Source organism: Anabrus simplex, chromosome 1 (genome assembly GCF_040414725.1).
Source record: "Anabrus simplex isolate iqAnaSimp1 chromosome 1, ASM4041472v1, whole genome shotgun sequence".
NCBI classification, from domain to species: Eukaryota; Metazoa; Arthropoda; class Insecta; order Orthoptera; family Tettigoniidae; genus Anabrus; species Anabrus simplex.
The window spans coordinates 1069512236-1069535127 of NC_090265.1; the positions used below are offsets into that span (position 1 = coordinate 1069512236).

Here is a 22892-nt window from a genome sequence, read left to right on the forward strand (position 1 = left end):
TGGCCTACCTCTGCATTCCAGTCTCCCATTACAATTAGATTCTCGTCACCTTTTACATAGTGTATTAAATCTTCTATCTCCTCATATATTCTTTCGATTTCTTCATCATCCGCTGAACTAGTTGGCTTATAGACTTGCACTATTGTTTCTTCCTTATGAAAGTGTATCAGTAAAAATTTTAGAATTTAAATCAGTCTCGCAAAAATTCTGATTTAATTGTCCAGTAATCTGGTGGTAATTGAAACACACGAGTTTAGAAACTAAGTAGTGGCCTTTTGTGAGGACAATACCAACTGCATTTTGGTGGATCACATCAGAGTGGAGTGAATAATATTTTTCATAAGTTACAGAATTATTTGAGTTGAGAAATTGTTGTCATTGGATGCGCAGCACACATTGTCCACAGTGCTATTTGAACTGCTTCTCATTGCTTGCCAATAGATTGAACCGTTAATTGTCAAGATTTACCCTTCTACATATACAGTATCAGGTTCGATGAATTTTACGAGGATTGGGGCAAAAGTCATGGCAACTTTTTTTTTTTTTTTTTTTTGTAGATATGTGAATGGATCACAAACGTATGTGTGTTTGTGGAAGTTCTGCAGGCATAGTGTGTATGCAGAACAACAGATGGCTCTGTGATAGCTGGTAGTAGCGCAGCGAGGGCTGTGAAATCTTTTTTGCGTCGCACCGACACAGATAGGTCTTACGGCGACGATGGGACAGGAAAGGTCTAGGAGTGGGAAGGAAGCGGCCGTGGCCTTAATTAAGGTACAGCCCCAGCATTTGCCTGGAGTGAAAATGGGAAACCACGGAAAACCATTTTCAGGGCTGCCGACAGTGGACAGTGGGGTTCGAACCTACTATCTCCCGAATACTGGATACTGGCCGCACTTAAGCGACTGCAGCTATCGAGCTCGGTGGCTGTGAAATCAGTCAGTTGGTGAGTGTCATGCGAGATGGAAGTAACCCGTGTTGAGTAGCGCGTTTACATCCGTATAGCCGTTCTCCGAGGGAGAAATTGCGATGGAATGTCACAGTGAATTAGTGGAAGCCCTTCGGAATAATGCCCTACCATACCGTACAGTAGCACGGTGGGTAGGAAAGTTTCAGCAAGGACGTGTGTCAACCAGTGATGAGCAACGTTCGGGACGACCTGTTACTGTGCGGACCAACGTGGCACGTGCAATCATCGAGCAGCTCCTGGATGAAGACAGACGATGGACGCTACTGGAGTTAGAGAGGGCAAGTGGCATCGAGAAAAGCACTGTCCACAGGATATTGCGTAATGAGCTGCAACTGCGCAAAATTGCATCACGGTGGGTACCGCATGCACTGATGGAAGTTCAAAGGTGGGTACTCTATGCCATATGCTCTGACCACGTCGACACTGGCAACAGGACGGCGATCAATTCTTGTCGCGAATAATCGCCATCGATGAATTTTGGGCCAGGGCATACAAATCAGAATTGAAATGTCAGTCCGCGGAGTGGCGATATGCTGGATCACCAAGTTGGCAGAAGGTCCGTCGCGTATGACATCAGGGGTGTCATTGTTTGCCACTTTGTTCCACATGGCAGAACAGTGACCACACAGTACTACAGGGATTTCCTGGTGCGACAGGTACGACGTGGCATTCGGGAGAACCGTCCAGATCTTGTGGACAGTGCAATAATCCTGCACGACAATGCAAAACCACATAAAGCAGAGTGTGAAGGGCAGCTATTGCGATGTTGGGGATGGGAAGAATTGGAGCACCCACAATACATGCTCTCCCGCCATTTCACCCTGTGACTTTGATCTCATTCGAAAGATTAAGGGCTGGGCTGAGTGGCTCAGATGGTTGAGGCGCTGGCCTTCTGACTCCAACTTGGCAGGTTCGATCCTGGCTCAGTCCGGTGGTATTTGAAGGTGCTCAAATACGTCGGCCTCGTGTCTGTAGATTTACTGGCAGGTAAAAGAACTCCTGTGGGACTAAATTCTGGCACCTCAGCGTCTCCGAAGACCGAAAAAGTAGTTAGTGGGACGTAAAGCAAATAGCATTATTATTATTATTATTATTATTATTATTATTATTATTATTATTATTATTATTATTATTATTATTATTATGATTATTATTATTATTGAAAGATTAAGGAACCACTACGTGGTAGGCGGTTTGCAACACGAGAGGACATTGCTAATGCTGTGCGCCAACGGGTGAGCCGATTCACATGTGGTGCGGCAAATGCTGAGGCAGATGGTATTCAGCGCGTCCCACATCGTTGGCAGCGTATGATGTCAGTAGCAGGGGACTACTTTGAGGGTCTTTAGGCCCAGGTTTGTCATGTCAACTTTATTTGTACTGTGTTGTCATTCTTTTGCACCGGGAATGCCATATTACCCTGTATACTACCGTAATAAATTAGTGTGTTACGATATTTCAGTGCTATTCATTGTCCACTCATGTAGTTAACACCTTGTCCTTTCGTCTGTATATGTCACATTTTCCAACCGGACTGGTATCTTCAAGAAGAAAAAAAGTTGCCACAACTTTTGGCCCAGTCCTCGTATAAAACAGCTGAGTTAAAATATCAGCAATTGCTAGATTATAGCAAAACTAGATGGTTTGCAATGTTGCCAGTAGTTGAAAGAATTTTGAAAACCTTTCCAGGCCTGGAGCAGTACTTCGTCTCAGGCAACATGTTCAGATATTAAAGGACATTTCTTTTTAAACTCTTGTGCTGAACTTTGAATTCATTCACTGCTTGGCAGGTACATTTAGTAATGTAACAACAAAGATTGAGATAAAGCATATCAGCCGTTACGGTGTTAAAGCTTTGTGATTTGGAAAAACCTCATATCCAAGAAAAATAGCATGTTTTGGCATATTCTCTGTGACAACTCTTAAACTCTCACAGCTGAAAGAAATTGTTGCCAAAGAAGAGATTGCCATGCTGAGAAATCTGACAAATGTTATTGGCCAGCGAGTACAATCTTTTGAAAATTAAATTTGGTGAGTTGTGGGTTTGGGTAGGGTTGTAGAAAGCCAAAAAAATGTTAACCACTTTCTGCTGCAAGAAAAACGTCCACATTAGGTATAACCCTTCTATATCATGGGTTAAAAATGTATGAGTCCATCCTAGAGAGAAATCAGAAAATTTGTTGAACCTAAACTTGAGGCAAAATAACATGAATTTGGACCTGACAGATCAACTTTAGACCACACTTTTTGACAATTTTGTTTGAAACGTATTGGGATAACAATAGAATAATTATAGTTATATTTTTGGATGTTGAAAAGTCTTATGATCAAGTACCAAATAAGCACATACGGGAATGTTTGAGGCATGAAGAAGTGCCAGGTGAGATTATAGCTCATGTTAAACAACTGTATCAAGAAACAAAAGTACTGTGTGCTAATTCAAGGAAGCAGGTCAAGTTATTTCAAAACAAAGAGTGGAGTCCATCTAGGAAGTTGTCTATCACTGCTTCTCTTCATTATTGTATTGGATGAGGTTATAAAAGAAGTAAAAAGGAAAGATAAGACCCAAGATGCGCTTGTTCTTGCTGATGTTACGTTATGTGGTGAAACAGAAGCAGAAGTGCAAGCTAAACTAGATCGTTAGCAAAAGGAATTTGAAAGAATGGAACAGATCTGCCGAACTAAAATGGTTGGTTTGGTGAAGTCAAAATTCTGAAGCAGTCCACTTACGAGTACAAAATATAGTAAATATTAATAACAACTTCAATACTTGAAGTGCTTCATTTCTTCTCACAATAGTATAACCCAAGAAATAGGATATAGGATAAAATACAAGCTGCAACAAAATTCTATCACTCCGTCTGCCTACTACTTTTGGATGACATTTTTTTCCTGGCTTGCAAGATCACACTCTATTAAACGTATTTTATATGAATTCTAATGTATGGACTGGAAGCAGAAACTTTGATGGACCTACAAAAGATCTCTCTTACAGGCTGAAACAAGTTCCTCCATTCTTGTCTCCAAAAGACAAGGAGGGGCAAAATAAGGTACGAGAATATCTGGCAGCAACTTGAATTGGATAGAAGTCTGTTGGAAACCTTAGAATTACATAATTACGATGGTATGGACATATGAGAAGGATGGCTACAAATAGGACCCCCAAAAATGAATCTTGTTGTTAAAAGGCCAAAGCAAATTTTCAAAGATGTTGCAAAGCATGGTGCTGGTTTTTGTTTTTTGTTTTTTTTAAGTTCATTTTCTTAGCTGGTTCAACAGTCATGTTGAGTAACCAAAATTGCTTGGTCCAAAATGCACCTTTTGTCTCTAGCCTATCATCAGGTCAACCAACATCCCGTTGACCAACAGCTGTAAAAAGCTTTCTTTCAGTTCAGCTGATGTAATTGATTAACTATGAGATAATTAATTAGCAGAGAAAATTTAGTTTTGACTTCACCCTTCAGTGCAGTCTTGTAAAAACAAGGAATATTTTTGCCCTTGTAGTTCTTGTTATCAATTATGTCTGTCACTTTGTTGATAAATTTGGATAATAATTATGTTGTTTTCTGTTTTTTTCCTCTTAAATCTTCAGGCTCAAGGCGTTCACCAGATGCTATGGAAGGTCGTGATGAAACTGTTTTGGTAGCCAGTAGTGACAATCGATTCAGACCACAGAGGAAATTGGAGTTTTCATCCAAGATGCCTGACCTTGGTAGGCCTTATGTAGTCTAGTATATGTTTAGTGTATGTATGTATATATATATATGAACAGTAACAGAATTTTTCATTATTTTGGTGGTGGGGAGGGCATGATTAGTTCAGTGGTTTAGCTGTTGGTTACCCACCCAGAAGGCTGAGGTTTGAATCTTGATCAATCCTGAGTTGAGTTTTTTTTTTATCTCAAATCACTTGGCCATCCGGGCTTTAAATCCCCTGGCCAATGAGCCCTGGCTCCAGTGACCTCAGAAATAGCTGAAGAAGAAGAAGAAGAAGAAGGAGGAGGAGGAGGTTGATTTCTCTTTTTTTTTTCTCTCTCTCTCTCTCTGAGTGATTTGATAGGATTTACTGTAAATAATCTTTTCATTATTTACGTGAACATTTTTTCTTGCACTAAGTATTGTGCTAGGCAAGATATTTATAAAAAAGTTATTTATAGTGAAGTGTATCGAGGAAAAGGTTTACAGGATATTTAAATATTTTGCTTTACCTTTCTTTCAGCCTATCTAATTAGATGGTTTACCGTACTGCAATCACCCATTTTCAAATCTGATTTTTATTCTCATGAAATTACTACTATTCTGAAAATTTCATTGTATTTCTGTTGTGGGTACAGTACAAGTTAAGAAAGCAAAAAGGTGATTAAAAATATACTCCCTATAAAATGATGGATTTCTGATTTTGGTTATTGAAAATTCAAGACATTTGACTGTAAGATGCTCTCAAGTATTTGAGTTTTATGAAAACTTTACATACTAACGGAAAGTAAAAAAAAAAAAGAGTGCGTTAAAGAAAGTGAATGAAAAAAATTTCTTTGCATGTGGTTCTATTACAGTGCTGCATATAACATGACCAAGAAGTGGAGGAATTACAATTTAGTATTGTTGCCAAACATCTAGGAGGTATTGGACACTGCTCCTCTGTAGAAGGAGTCTATAGTTGAAAGCGCTGTACTATACTGCAATATTTTGGTGAACATTACTGGTAAACCCAGACAATGTAGGAATGCACCTATTTGTGTAATCAACAGAGTTTGAGTAGCTATATAGTCGATCTCTGTGGAACTGCTTGGTTGTATCAGGTAATTCAGGCAGTTGTACAATACTTCTGTACGAGTAGTGTGTGCAGTGCATCGATAGTGGTGCCGTTCAAAGGATGGTACATACACACATGATCACCACTTACGACCACCAAATTGTACCAAATGCAGCAAAACAAACGACACTGAAATGTTATTTGTTCAAAATGTGTTTCATCACATGGTACACATTGTTCATAACGTTTCAAAAGATATTTAACATGGTGATGGAATATCGTTGCTGTAAGGACACAAGAAGTGGCATTATCTTCTTGTGTAATTCGAGAATATTTTTAGGTCGGTCATCTGTCTTGAAAAGTGATTCTTTCAACATGCCCCATTATGTAGTAATTTGGGGCCATGACACGTGTGGATCAGAAGGTGAAATTAGGCGATCTCCAAAGTTTCGTTGCAGGAGGTAAGGGATATCCCTGCATCACCACCTTGCTACATCCAGTATTGTTGGAGCGGTAAATTGGCTTGTTCTTTGCTCGGTGCACGTTATAGACCCTTTGCCCCTGTACTTCAGAGTGATACTTATCAGAGAAAACTTTCTTCCATTGAAACATTCTTCCATCCTGATGACTACATACCCACAAGAGACGTTTTCTGCACAAATCTCATGTTAGAAGGTGTTTCTTTACAGGTTTGTGGTCTTTTGTTCCAGCTGCCAGAAGTCTACGACGAGCATTAGAAACATGCTGATACCTTCCCTTTTTCCCAGTTCATGACTGAATTCCACAATAATGAGCATGGGGATTGATTTGCTCCTTCTGAGGAGAAAACGTTCATCAGTTGGAGTTTTCCTACCAGTTACCATTTTCCTTGGGAGATATTGAGCCAGTCTGTTTGCGCCTCTGAATAACTCTATTTATAGTGCCTACACTGACACAGGATTTAATAGCTAATGCTGTCTGTCATGGAAGTATTCTAAGATAATGCTACAATTGCCCTACACTTCCTGGGAGTCGTATCCATTGAAGACATAGGTACCGTCAAATAGGGTGAACTTGACCGCCGGGGTGAAGTTGAGCAAAAAATTGGAAAATGTTTCTTAACTATGTATGTATATGTTATCCTTTAGATATTTTCATAATAATGTACGGAAACAATTATTTAAAGTTTCCTCAAGTTATGATGACAATTTTTCCAACCATTGATGCACTATTTAAATACAACTTTTTTTAAAATTTAACCTGAAGTTTTCTATTTTTAAAACATGCTTAAACTTTCATATGGACAGCCAAGATGAAATACCATACAGTTCTCAAAGTTCAGTATGTTGTAACTTGATTCATTAGAACAACGGTCAGTGGAGCTGGAAAATGAATTTATTTGTATTTACTGACATTTCTAGACATTACTGTATATACAATTCTGTCAAATTTGTGTGAAATTGGGGTGAAGTTGACCACTAAAGAGACCTGGAGTGATGTTAACTAATTTGGCTACTAAATTAATGAGATATTTTAAAATTTGATTTTAACAATAGATAACAGTTTTAACAATAAGATTGATTTGAACAGTAATACAATTATTTTCCACAAGTGATCTCTCAACACAACAATGGATCTGCTGCAGAAAGCGCGGAAACTGGTTCGACGGTTCAATTGGCACCTGCAGTGATTTTCTATCAGTGTTGCATTTGTTCATTTCTTTCGTGCAGTTTAGTTTATAGCTATTCAGAGTTTGAAAATGCCCGTGTTTATGAAAAATCTACAGTTTACAATCTACAAAAATTTGCATGAAAAAGAAGTATAATAATGAAGTTTCAGAAAAGTGTTGAAAAGAAGTGTTAGAAGGAAAAATAAGTATCAATAAAGGGAGCAGTGTACAATATCCCTGAAGGAACGCTCATGAACCGAATTCATGATCACCATGGTAAAAATCAAGGCTGTCAGACTGCATTTAGTGTGAAAGAAGAAGAGGCTGTATTTGTAAAAACATGTATGAAAAACCTTTTACATTTATTGGTTGTTTAAGCATATTAAAACTTTGTTTTAAGTTTATATCATGTTCTTCATATTCATTATCATAGATTTAGACCAGTCACATTCAGGCCACATTATTATAAAACTAAATTTAACGCAAAACAAATAGCCGGTCACCTACTCCCAATAGTGGGGTTAACGTGACCAGGACACTTACGACACTTTTCTTTTCATCTGTAACGTGACACTTGCAAAGACCACGAATATTGTTAGTAGTAGCATAGACAAAAATTTTAAAAGAAAAATGAGGTTCCTATCATTTTTCATTCTAGAAATATTTAAATGTGAAATGTAATATCGGTCAGCTTCTCCCTATTTGACAGTATTGCTAATCGCACAAGGAAACCTCAAAATTCCTCAAAAGTGACACGGATTGAAATAAATGCACTTTTAACCTAAACAATTGTCACAGTTCTAAGAATGCAGTGTGCAGCATCTAACAATAAACAATGTATAGCACACTCTTGCCAGCCAGTGGGAAAATTATGAAAAAATAATACCTTGTTCCGATTAATTTGCACGGTAATGTAAGTATGACCTACCAGGTGGTTGTGTATAGTATACCACCTATAGTGTGTGTGTAATATAATTTGCATCGTCTGGGACAAAACTTCATAGTGCTCGTTTTTCATTTTCCATTGTATAAATATGAAGAAAAAACCTGTGTAGATTGATTTTTCTTCACTGACACTTCTTTTACAGATGATGGAGAATATTTAGGGAGTGATTGCAAATTCCTAGTACATACTTGTACGGGTTATAGATAGACCTTGATGTTTAACATTTTGAATAGGAAGCTTTGTTATCAGTCTCTCCATTTCTAATTAATGGAGGCAACCTAAATTAATGACGGGTGAAGCATGTATGTTATACTATGATCACGTGATGTTGCATGTCTTCTGTTTACCATCTGATGATCTGCTTCTTACTTAATTTGCCATTCAGGTCCTAAGAAGTACAGTACAGTACATTATGGCTGAATACAAGTTTGCCAAATACACTGATGTATTGTAAATCAATGGCGTAGAGCAACATATTGGGAGAGGTTCTCGAGGCGTGTATCTTCAATATTGAATGCTTCCATTACATACCATTTTTACCATTGTAGAATATTGGCTGCAGGAAATAAAAGCCTACACAGTTAACATGGACAATTGTGTTAGTCCAAGTAGGTGCCACACTCCTTACATAGAAAAGTGCCTTTTCATCTAGTTGAAGAGACCCATTCCATGAGTACTTAAGCTATTATATATGTTATGCATGTGTCTCATGGCATTCTTTGGCACATTCTGTCCAACCACACTCTCTCCACCCCCCAGAAGGTAAATTGGTCCCACTGATTTTGCACCACGTGTTGCCTCCTGTACATGGTTCCTATTCCACTGTATGAAAGTGCCCCAGTTTCCACGGCAAATAAATATTTTTACCAATAAAGGACAATTTACAAGGGATGCTCTTTTCATCTGTCGAAACAGTCATGTTTGGGCTGACAGAAACCCTCATACCACATATTCCCATGGATTTCAGCAACAGTTTGGCATCAATGTATGGGTAGGTATCATCAGTGGTCGTTCGATTGGGCTGTACATTATTCCACTTCGCATAATGGGGTACCTAGGCTGTCGTACAAGAAGTACTGGTGAAATTCTTGGATGGTCTGCTTCTGAACATCTATGTAGAGATGTAGTGTGTGCATGAAGGTGCACTGGCACATTTTGCCTCCATGATCGCCAGACTTAACTCTTCTCAAATTTTTTCTGCAAGGCCAAATGTCAAATCTTAGTTATGTGACCCCTGTATAGTGAGAGCACACGTGATTAGAATTGAGGAGCTATCTGATGGTGAGATAGTGGCCCCGGTCTAGAAAGCCAAGAATAACGGCACAGAGGATTTATCGTGCTGACCACACGACACCTCGTAATCTGCAGGCCTTCAGGCTGAGCAGCGGTCTTTTGGTAGGCCAAGGCCCTTCAAGGGCTGTGCTGCCATGGGGTTTGGTTTGGTTTGGTCTGTATAGTGAGAGTAGGTTTTGCTTACAGAAGTTCTGTTGTACAATAGGTTCTACACTCCTCAAGTCTTTATGAGCGAGTGTATCAGAACATCTGTTGCAGATACAGTGGGTGCATTGAAGTTTGGTCTTCTAATGGGGAGTGGAAGTTGAAAGTCTGATTAATCTAGTTTTCCTTGGAACACAGAGACAGTGCCTTTTTGATCATGGATAACTATTCGAAACTTCACCTACTAGGTATTGCACCCGCCCCTACCCTAAAAAGGCTCCGGCATGAGATCTACAGGGTCGTACACGGGTCTAAGAAATTATAAATAAATAGGCACTGAACTAAAGTAATCCTTATAGGCATACTGGGTAGGAAATACGGGTCATACCTTACTAAATGAGAACACATTCGGATTAAATTTTAGCTAACAAGGCTGGTTTATTTTACCTTGATGGTGATGAGAATGATGCAATAAAATACACTGGTGAACTACATTAATATTTATAAGTGTTGTTGTGAATTATTCTGTGGATGTTTGTCCTTTATGCGTGATAGAAATGAGCGAGTTTATTGCGAAGCGATGTATCATGACATGATGCGAATGGAAAATTTTACCACAACACTGAGGCTATATCGTATCACTAACACATAAAACTAATATGCACGCAACAACATGTCTGAGCGATCCCTACTCTAATAAAAACCTAGATTTCCCAATGAAATGACATAAAAGAAAAATACACAAATATGAAATGTCACGTGGGTTCGAACCAACACTTGCTAGTATAGACATTGCCGGGCCGATGGGCAGAACCATCGCTGACCTTATTTACAATCAAAGCATGACACATAGAACACATAAAAATCATACATGATATGCAGCAAATACATGAGGCACTCCAATGTTCTTTTTAGCATTGTAGGCTTCCAATGCTTACGCTGAGCATTGAACTGACAACCCCTTGCGATGAAGACATGGTCCTGTAATCCCTATCTATATTATATTCAAACAATTAACAATGATTCACTGGCAAACATTAGCATTATCGACCAGGTCACTTGTTAATAAATACACTACTCTGGCGTGTCGAATAAATCACATATTTAGCCGTTCAGACAGGCCAACTTCCCTTTAACTTAATGCCCCTCTTTCCTCAGTTACGGGACACCCGCACAGAAAAAACACAACTGGGAGCAAGGTCGAACGGCCACGTCCGCCACCCGAGGGGTCGATAGCCCTACATAACGAGCGTAACATTCCCTTTCAAAAGGAAACAAAAACACTTCACACTGAAGTACATCCACAAAATAATCTAAGGGCTCATTCCTCATAAATCGCGCAAATCACCTTGAATTCAACACACATTTTCTCAACAGTATCACGTCACTTTTACAACGCAACACCGGTATTAAATGCTAATATTTGCGTGATTATTATTATTATTATTATTATTATTATTATTATTATTATTATTATTATTATTATTATTTCCATCTTTTGACTGTCATTCTACATGACTTAACCTGGTGCTTTGATCATACCTGGTCATCGTGCGGAATCTACTTTGCACTCACAATTTAATTGCGCCCTCAGCGGCAATTAATCCCTAATTAATAACTTCTAATTATTGATAGTTATACCAGATCACTTTATCATCACACGGCAATGCATTAATTAATTAATTCGATATTCACACGGATTAATATTTGACACTCGCATATTAATCACATCCTGATAAATTTGATCAAATAATCCGACTTAGGTATAACACTCCCTATCTAAATATTTCATGGGAGGCCCTTGGGGTATCAGTTCTGCCGGCGATTCTTCTAGCTCCGTGCCCTCACGCAAGATAGTACTTACCATTTTTACCTGTCATGCACTTATCAAATTAGAATAATTACACTTTAACTGCAATTCCCTAAACTCATTACTACCGGTCTTCTGACGCAAAAATCAAACAAAAATCTCCCAAGATAAAATAAATGAATAAATCTCTACCACATGCAAACTAACGTATTATATTCCCTAAATTATTTACAATCAATCACTCAGACCTGTTGCTGACTTCATAAACTAAGAATTAACAACTACGTGCCCATTTCGGCATTTTATATTCCACTGGACTACATCTTTAACCTTTTATACCGTCAGCTTATGATAAACATTTCCCATCCCCTCTTGACATGCCAGATATTAAGATTAATACTCATCTCTATCACGATGACGACATCTTTGTCAGGTCAGGAGATCCATCCTGGGTTTACTGCCGCTCCATGGACACCACAGTAATCAGTTGCAGCTTCATCACCGCTTCAGGCTTGAAGTCCATTGTTCCTTGCTGATGAAACCATTGGTAGTACTCCTATGCACAGACACGTCACTATTTAAATTTACACTTCAATTAATCAGCGTTCAACATGAACGTTCGGGCACTACTTTGAATACTATCCCGTCACTCGCGGTTCAGTACCGAATTCCATCTATCACGGCTACTATAGCCTTTGTTGCTCGTTGGCACTGCCGTGCTACAGTAATAATAATAATAATAATAATAATAATAAATAATAATAATAATAATGTTATTACGTTCCGCACTGTAAGTTCACGATATGACACTGTTCATTAAATATTCACGGAGACGAACTGTGTTCATTTTTTTAAGACGAATTATTTGACTTCACTTTAAAATTTAAGTCACTAGAACAAAGAACTAGTGCGAGCGTAGTGAATATAGCTCTGCCGTTACCAAGCCGAAAATCCCGAGTGACGCGCCTTGCCTCACGCAACGCTTTTTACTAGGGGCGATCTTCCCTCTCCCCGAATCCGTATATGGCCCATCCACGGCACCTCAGAGGTGTGATGGTGCGACTATCAGGTGATGAGTAACCGTCTGATGAGATTGAGACATAACCGCCCAATTATCCTTCATTAGATTTCCTTTAATTAATTAAAGCCTGTCCAGCTTCCCCCTCTCTGCTCTGGTGAACTCCCATCTGAAGGGTGAGTGGTGACGATAACCAGATGGCCTTTGGTAACTTTCCACTCATAACTGATGCCGTATTCTTTCTTGTATGAAACGTTAGCATGTAATATGACATTAGAGACTCTAAATAAATGGCTCAATCATAGTTGTCTCTTTTAAAGTGAAGAACAACTCCAGAATTCAGATTAGAATAAATTTTATCTCGTAGAGAATTAAGTTGGCTAGTCTGAAATAAAGATGGCTCTGGTATTCCACTTCGGAAAAATCTGTTCCCCCTCATTCTCTCAGTCGTGAGGAAGAGATGTTTCTTCTCGAGTGACGTCATGGGAAACCACCGATTGTAGCCCCTCTTGACTCTGGCTAGGCTTGGCTCCTGCTGCGTCACCCCATTACACAAAGGAAGTATTGCACAATGAGTTGCAAATAAAGAAATCCTGTAATATAAATTCTGAAGACTCAATTTATCTATCGTAATGATGCGGATATTAATTAATTTCGATGTCCCTTTTCTCAGATAGCATTGCATCTGTAATTTTTAAGGTCAGTATTAGCCAAAGGTCCTTAGATCATGCCCCTGTTGGGTTCAGTATCTTCCACAACCTGTGTGTAATAATTTAGAATCACCTGGTATTTTTCATAAGAGGCTACAATTTAAGCGATGATTCATTCTTTTTATGGTTCATGTTTGTGGGTTACTGTAGTCACGTCCTAGTTCGTGGACCATGGGCAATGGCTGAGTGGCCTAGTAAGTGGTCCTGAGAGTCAGGATACCAGTTGCTATGGAATGGGAGTGGGCATCTCGGACATATTCTGAGTCATGGCCCTCCTTGTGCTCAGGCGGCTAGGACTTTACAATTCACCGGTGGTCCATAACCCGTTAGAGGAGAGATCCTCACTTGGACTATGTGCAAGTAGGGTAGCATCCTGCTTCATGAATTTACCGAGCTCAGAACATTTTAAGCAAGCCTCGGACCTATGGGAGTAACGGAGTCCCACTCCCATTTGACAGGCGAGGGACTCCTTGGAAACAACTTGGCGAACGAAATGGAATTTGATGGGGAGCTATCAATATTAATGGGGCTTATGGAAGAAAGAAAGTAGAACTGGATGGGTCCGCAAAGAGGATGCATCTGGATGTACTAGGAGTAAGTGATCTTCGGGTAAGGGGAGCTAACGAGGAAGGGATAGGAGATTGCAAAGTGTACTTGACAGGTGTTAGAAAGGGAAGGGCAGAGTCTGGGGTAGGGCTCTTTATCAGGAATACCATTGCACACAACATAGTTTCTGGTTAGGCACGTAAATGAGCGAATGATGTGGGTAGATTTGTCAGTTGGAGGAATTAGGAGTAGAATTGTGTCCGTGTATTCACCATGTGAGGGTGCAGATGAGGATGAAGTTGACAAGTTTTATGAAGCATTGAGTGACATCGTGGTCAAGGTCAACAGCAAGGATAGAATAGTGCTAATGGGCGATTTCAATGCGAGAGTTGGGAATAGAACTGAAGGATACGAAAGGGTGATTGGTAAATGTGGGGAAGATATGGAAGCTAATGGGAATGGGAACCGTTTGCTGGACTTCTCTGCTAGTATGGGTTTAGCTGTTACGAATACATTCTTCAAGTATAAGGCTATTCACCGCTACACATGGGAGGCTAGGGGTACCAGATCCATAATAGACTGTATCTTAACCGACTTCGAATTCAGGAAATCTGTTAGGAATGTACAAGTTTTTCGAGGATTTTTCGATGATACAGACCACTATCTGATCTGTAGTGAACTAAGTATCTCTAGGCCTAGGGTAGAGAAAGTGAAACCTGTCTGCAAACGAATCAGGGTAGAAAATCTCCAGGACAAGGAAATTAGACAGAAGTACATGGATATGATTAGTGAGAAGTTTTGAACAGTAGACAGTAAGCAGGTTCAGGATATAGAATGTGAATGGGTGGCATACAGGGATGCTGTAGTAGAAACAGCAAGGGAATGCCTAGGAACAACTGTGTGTAAAGATGGGAATAGGCAAACATCTTGGTGGAATGATGAAGTGAGAGCAGCCTGTAAACGTAAAAAGAAGGCTTATCAGAAATGGCTCCAAACAAGGGCCGAGGCAGATAGGGATTGGTACATAGATGAAAGAAACAGAGTGAAACAAATAGTTGTTGAATCCAAAAAGAAGTCGTGGGAAGATTTTGGTAATAACCTAGAAAGGCTAGGTCAAGCAGCAGGGAAACCTTTCTGGACAGTAATAAAGGATCGTAGGAAGGGAGGGAAAAAGGAAATGAACAGTGTTTTGAGTAATTCAGGTGAACTCATAATAGATCCCAGGGAATCACTGGAGAGGTGGAGGGAATATTTTGAACATCTTCTCAATGTGAAAGGAAATCATCCTGGTGGTGTTGTGAACAGCCAACCTCATGGGGAGGAGGGAAATAATGTTGGTGAAATTATGCTTGAGGAAGTGCAAAGGATGGTAAATAAACTCCATTGTCATAAGGCAGCAGGAATAGATGAAATTAGACCTGAAATGGTGAAGTATAGTGGGAAAGCAGGGATGAAAAGGCTTCATAGAGTAGTAAAATTAGCGTGGAGTGTTGGTAAGGTACTTTCAGATTGGACAAAAGCAGTAATTGCACCTATCTACAAGCAAGGAAACGGGAAGGATTGTAACTACTATCGAGGTATCTCATTGATTAGTATACCAGGCAAAGTATTCACTGGCATCTTGGAAGGGAGGGTGCAATCAGTCGTTGAGAAGAAGTTGGATGAAAACCAGTGTGGTTTCAGACCACAGAGAGGCTGTCAGGATCAGATTTTCAGTATGCATCAGGTAATTGAAAAAATGCTACGAGAGGAATAGGCAGTTGTGTTTGTTTCGTAGATCTAGAGAAAGCATATGACAGGGTACCTAGGGAAAAGATGTTCGCCATACTGGGGGACTATGGAATTAAAGGTAGATTATTAAAATCAATCAAAGGCATTTATGTTGACAGTTGAGCTTCAGTGAGAATCGATGGTAGAGTGAGTTCTTGGTTCAGGTTACTTACAGGGGTTAAACAAGACTGTAATCTTTCACCTTTGCTGTTCGTAGCTTACATGGATCATCTGCTGAAAGGTATAAAATGGCAGGGAGGGATTCAGTTAGGTGGAAATGTGGTAAGCATCTGGCCTATGGTGACGACTTGGTCTTAATGGCAGATTGTGCCGAAAGCCTGCAGTCTAACATCTTCGAACTTGAAAATAGGTGCAATGAGTATGGTATGAAAATTAGCCTCTCGAAGACTAAATTGATGTCAGTAGGTAAGAAATTCAACAGAATTGAATGTCAGTTTGGTGATACAAAGCTAGAACAGGTCGATAATTTCAAGTATTTAGGTTGTGTGTTCTCCCAGGATGGTAATATGGTAAGTGAGATTGAATCAAGGTGTCGTAAAGCTAATGCAGTGAGCTCGCAGTTTGTGATCAACAGTATTCTGTAAGAAGGAAGTCGGCTCCCAGACGAAACTATCTTTACATCGGTCTGTTTTCAGACCAAATTTGCTTTACGGGAGCGAAAGCTGGGTGGACTCGGGATATCTTATTGATAAGTTAGAAGTAACAGACATGAAAGTAGCAAGAATGATTGCTGGTACAAACAGGTGGGAATAATGGCAAGAGGGTACTCGAAATGAGGAGATAAAGGCTAATTTAGGAATGAACTCGATGGATGAAGCTGTACGCATAAACCGGCTTCGGTTGTGAGGTCATGTGAGGAGAATGGAGGAGGATAGGTTACCTAGGAGAATAATGGACTCTGCTATGGAGGGTAAGAGAAGTAGAGGTAGACCAAGACGACGATTGTTGGACTTGGTTTCTAACGATTTAAAGTTAAAAGGTATAGAACTAAATGAGGCCACAACACTAGTTGCAAATCGAGGATTGTGGCGACGTTTAGTAAATTCTCAGAGGCTGGCACACTGAACGCTGAAAGGCATAACAGTCTATAATGATAATGTATGTATGTATGTTCATTCTTTTTTTAATATCCCCAATCTCGACAGAACTTGACTAGGAATTTTTATTGATTTTTCTCTTCTATGAGAATATTCTTCCGTTTGCAATGATATTTAGATTACCATATAATCCTAAGTACCACTCACCACTGAATAAGACCCTGCATTCTGAATTTCTCAGTTTCTCAGGACAAAGTTTGGGGGGGTGGGGGATATCACTTATTTACTTACCATTTTTATTAAATTTATGTAAATGTCATGAAATTGCAACTTTCAGATGTTTATCCAATAATAAAAACGCACTTACATGAGAAATAAAATGAATTCGATGGGCAAATCAGTCATATCAGTGTCATCAGAGCAACCACCCTTGCAACTATTGTCTCTGTCACCTTACCATACATAGTCGTCCTAACTACAGTCCTTAGAATTCAGAATTCCACGTTTCTTGAAATGTTTCCTCGTTGAAGATGCAAGCTCATGGAATCTTTATCCAGTTGCATAGAAGTTCCACCTCGGGTCGTTTCACTCGTCCAGTTGGTGTCTATGCGTGATCACCGGCAAGTGCCATCCACTCAGTGTACAGTAGAGTTGTTTCAGTTCAGCTTTGAAAGGCCAGTTCACACAAACATCCAACAGCTGTAGCATGAAGATCAGCCCTCCTGGAATTATTGCAAGATCGGTTTTTCCTTTCCTTTATAGAGTCTGTAGTGTGCCTGGGATAACTGTCCAACACAAGCATGCTCTTCTTCATTACAGAAGTTTCTGGGCAATGTTGTCTAATGCACTTTACTCGGTCTTCAATTAACACATTGTCCATCCAGCTGGATTCTTAGGTTTGACCCAGACAACAAGTTTCCTTTTGGAAACAGAGGAAGTTTGATTCAGTCGGCTAACGGGCATAACATACTGTGCAGCGTTCCTTTTCATCATCTCCAGTTCTGATGGTAACACTTCTAAAGCTTTTAATGTAAACTGTATTTTCTAGTAGCATTTTGAAACACACCTGCATCTGATCAGCAGCCCAAATTTGAGAGAGCACATAGGAACTTTGCTTCCACAAATGAATAACATGGCCCTGAAAGACAGTCAACTTTTCTTCGTATTAGGGAGACATGAAACTGATGTATGCCTTCATATGCACTATCTATTTCTTTGATAAAAGTTCCTTATCCACCTACAGCTTACAGTAAAACCCTCCTTTTTTTTAAGTCCCTTTGTGACCTCTAATTGTATTAGTGGGCACATGCCAGTCAATACACCATATCCTAGTTCATGTCCTTCAGTCCTTCAGTTTATAGTCATTCATTTTCCTGAAATTGTGCACTCTGCTTTCAGGAAACTCTACAATCACTGTTACTTTTTAAAATCATTTCCTTCTCCTTTCTCCAATCACAAATACAAGATTCATCAATATCATATTTTCTCCCAGTAACACAATTACCAGTGGTTTCACAACTTCCAGTTTCTCACTCACTCTAATTGACCACAAACACTTTCTTGAATTCATTTCTGGTTACCACTGATGCTTTCTGACTGATAACTCAGAAGTATTAATCAGCTGGTGTACAATATGGTTACAGTAATGCAGAAATGAGTGATGGAGTTGCATTATGCTGTTTCCAATGACGTGAAACCGCCATTACCCCATTGACGCACATTCGGAACAATGTATTGTGAAACCATGATATGACCTGCACCCAGTTTTCAGAAGCAATATTTTTGCACAGAAAAGTGCAGGTGGTAGTTGGGATTGTATAGTAAAAAGAGGAAAGAGAATCTCTCATGTCATTATAATTGTGTTCGGAGTCGTCGGTCTTTAATGAAGAATTATTTTATAAGAAGATTGTCCCAACCCACTATCTAAGTTTATATTTTATATTTGTTTATTTACACTCCTAATCATAGTTCTGAAATAAGAGTCATGAAAAAAAGATAAGCCATATGCATCCTGTAAGTTAAATACTGTTAGGAAATTCTTGATAATTGTTTTTAAAAGAAAGATCGCAATGGTGGTGCAGTCTAGTTAAGTTAATTGAAGATCAATTAAGAAACTATTTATATTACTTTTGGTTTGTTTATAAATTTATAAATTAGTTTTGTTTTTCTATATATCTGGGCTTCTTTTATTTTATTGCTTTCCATATGGTGACAAAATATTTCTTCAGAGCTAACAAGGAGACTTGTAGAAATCCATAGCATTTTATGTTGCCAGATAGGAGTTTTCTTATTTTCAGTGATTATATAGGCTATTAGGTTCTCTCTTTAATGTCACTAGGCTTGTTTGTACTGAATTTGTGCCTAAGGGTTCTTTTTCCTCAAAGTATTTATTAATTTTTCTTATTCTTCACTTGCATTATTTACATGGTAAATAACATCAAAAGATTCAAGTCTCAGTTCGTAGTCTTCAGTAACCTGTACTTTTTAATACTTGGAGGAAAACTACAGAAACACATTAAAATTATAACAAAGAATTTATTAAATATAATGGCCTCATTTCTTGGGTATGATGCCAATCATTACCTAATCAGACTTTATCCCCATATAAATGTAACCATTCATAAAGAAAATTCCATATGCAGTAGAGTCACATAATGATGTCTGCCAAGTAATTTCTATAGTAACCAATGTGTGCAACAGAGACAGCAGCTAGATGAGCTGGGAGTGACTTGATAAGGTGCTGATTAGTTATCACAGGTATCTGGTGCCATGACATCTGTGTTGCATCTCACATTTGCTAAAGGATGTGTGGCAGAGGATCCATAGAGTGGACACAACTGTGGCGATGGTCCCACAGATGCTCAGTTGGGTTCTTGTCCAGGGAATTAAGGGGCCAGGGAAGTACCGTACTTGAAAGTCTTGGTCATGCTCTTCCAGCCTCTGTCGAACATTTCTAGCCATGTGATTTATCTCATTTTCTTGCTGGAAGATTCTTTTCACAATAAGTTCTAAACTAAACAAGATATGGAAACAAAATTTTTCACATACCTTTATGAAGTCCTCTAGTATCTCTGTAGGGTGTGCTAGATAATGTCACACTTTCTTGGGTGAATGGAACACCACACTTTCCACAAAAATAGTGTGTTCCACTAATAATTTTATTTTTGAAGCACACTTTGCACCTTCTTGAGGGGAACTTGACTTTACTTGATGATGGAAACTTCAAGAGAATATGCTCTTTTCTCTTCCCATCTAACCTAAATGGTGATCCTTGACCGGTGCCCTTTTTGGTGGCAAAATCGCGGTACGTTGACTTGGAGCTGAAATGTCGGAGAGAGGTGACTGTACTTGTATGTCGGGTTCACTTTTTCCCCCATTTGAGAATTCCCTGATGTTCCTTTAGATCTTTTGGTACACCCCTATTTGACCGTATTGTTCCACATACGGCAGTGTTCTGTTCCCTTAATTGTTTCGTGAGTCCAACGCCATTGTAATAATTGTCTATATAGACTGTATACCCCTGGCCAAGATAATTTTCAAGCAGCTTAAAAACTGTGCTTTGTAAATTCGCACCACTTGCATCATTTATATTGTCCCCACACGCCATGGTTACACCTCAGAACACGATTATACACACGCTTGTGCAATCACAAACCAACTATGCAGCTAGTTGAGCCAGCGCAAGGCTACCTTCAGAAACAAAACAAAAGAAGTGCATTGGGGGGGAAAATCGCCATTGCCATGTGGTTTCTGGTGAGTAGAAACATTCATAAGGGTATTACCTTCATCTCTCTCGCACATATTTGTGACCAAAATAGATCCCAGCTGCGTAGGAACGGCTCCAGTTCAAGGTTGCGCTTATCCGGGCTAACTCGGATACTGTCCACAGCATGGTCACGCGCTATAGACAATAACTCAGATACGGGCGTGAATGTGTTTAGAGTGCCTTCTAAATGGATTAGTGGTTGACAATCTCTGCTGTTTCTCACTTGACACTATTACATTAATCCATTCAATTAACCAGAAAATGGGACTCATCGGAGTAGTCAACCCTTCTCCAATCAGCCGTGGTCCAATTCCAGAAGTCCTTTGCATTGAAGCACCTTTGTTAACATGATTGGAGTGCCCATTCATTTGTTTTGGAGTCCCATAAGCAGCAGAGTTTAATGAACTCTCATTTGAGACAAATGTACCGAGCTCGATAGCTGCAGTCGCTTAAGTGCGGCCAGTATCCAGTATTTAGCATATAGTGGGTTCAAACCCACTGTCGGCAGCCCTGAAGATGGTTTTCCATGGTTTCCCATTTTCACACCAGGCAAATGCTGGGGCTGTACCTAAATTAAGGCCACGACAGCTTCCCACTCCTAGTCCCTTCCTGTCCTATTGTCGCCATAAGACGTATCTATATCGGTGCGATGTAAAGCAACTTGTAAAAGAAAAAGAGAGAGAGAGACAAATGTCTGGTAGCCCCTGATCCATTATGACAATGAGCTGATCTACTGTAGAGCATCGGTCAGCCCCTCACTTACCTTCATAAGCCAACATTCATCTCTCGCATCAGTGGCATATACTGCTCCTCAGTTTCTACATTAATTATTGGTAGCAGTACAAGAACAGTTTGAAAACTGCACTCTTTCAGAAATACTGCCACCCTTGGCTCTTCTTACAACCTAGAAAAAATGCAGCATCTACTCGTGCAGCAACAAATGATGTGTACAGACAGCATGTTGCACACCTTGTGTACACAGTAGAACGTCGATTATACGTTCCCGGAAACTACGTTTTCCCGTATTATTCATTCAAATTACGTGGTCCCATGATCATCCCAATTAAATCGCGTTGTAAAAATCCCGCATTATCCGTTCCTCAAAGAAACGATTTCCCGGATCAACCGTCCAGAAATTTCAGTCCCATCAACGCTAAATCCTTGATCATGCGTTTTTCAAGGAACTGTATCTTACGAAAGGATGGCGACGGCATACTTACGGATCTCGGTGTTGACGTCCTGTCATTGCGATAATTATTTTGAAGAAGTACTGTACCGCTAAAGCAATCGGCGGCGAACTTGCATAAGGGATCATGTTATCACCGCATTCGGGTAGTATTGTTTAGAGAATCCTCGGATATCATGAAGAAGAGTGTCCACAACAATTGGAAGAAGATAGAGCGCATTTCGACAGCTATATTTGAAGATGGAACGAGTTTTGTCAAATGTTCGTACTTGCAAAACGTCTACATTATGTCCAGGGTTAGATGTTTATTTCTTTTTTCAAGTGTACCGCCAAACAGGTTGCATTACGAAGGCAGTGGTGACGGCCAGACCTAAATATAATGCATTTGAAAACTTGAGGATTGATACTTTCGAAACCATATTCTCGAGTTCAACATAATCTTTAAAAGTCGATGTAGGCCTAATTTACGGGGTACAAGATTTCCATAAACTGACTAGGAACAGCATACCGGTGACCAAATGACAATGGAAGATTTAATAAAAAGGATTTTGCCATCATGTTGGGCGCTTTTGTGGTCGATTGTTGTTTGGCTTTGCGTTACGGGTATTGGATTTTTCGAAGAGTTCGGCTGATCAAAGTAGCTGAACTGAAAAAAGTTTTCAGAGGAAACTGACGAAGTTTCCCTGCTAAACTGAGTGTAAAGTTTCAAGATTTTTAAGTCGCGTACCGGTAATTAACGTTTGAAGCCAGCCCCGCGGTCTAACTTGCCTGCTTCTCACCCAGAGGGTCCGCGTTCGATTACTGGCCAGGTCAGGCATTTTTACCTGGATAAGAGGGCTGGTTCCAGGTTCAGTCATTCTCTGATTACCTTTAATTGAGGAGCTGTTAAATGGTGATATGGCGACCCCGGTCTAGAGAGCCAGGAATAATGGCTGAGAGGATTCGTCACACTGACCATGCGTTACCTCGTAATCTGCAGGCCTTCAGACCGAGGGCGGTCGCTTGGTAGGCGGAAGGCCCATTGGGGCTGTAGTGTGGTTTGGTTTAGGGGCATTTGTAAGATTATAAGTATACATATTTCATTTTGGTGATGTTTAGCCAAATTGTTGATTGTTCATTCGTTCCCGGAACTTCCGTTTTCCCGTGTTGTACTTTTTTTCCGTGGTCCCTCCAAAAACAGAGAATCTAGGTTCCACTGTATATGTATTTACCATGCTAGCTCATGACATGTTGCATACCTTTTGTGCTACATGCTGCTGATATCATATATATTAGAGG

General features: G+C 39.7%; 1 protein-coding gene across 1 annotated transcript in view; it reads left to right on the top strand.

Moving 5' to 3' along the window:
• The window catches only part of LOC136857981 (3'-5' RNA helicase YTHDC2), a 587467-nt gene that overhangs the window by 386907 nt on the left and 177668 nt on the right, over window positions 1-22892 (top strand). Inside the window, exon 23 of the mRNA XM_067137136.2 lies at window positions 4560-4679. Within this exon, the coding sequence (XP_066993237.2) occupies window positions 4560-4679 (120 nt within the window). The remainder of the gene's footprint in view (window positions 1-4559; window positions 4680-22892) is intronic.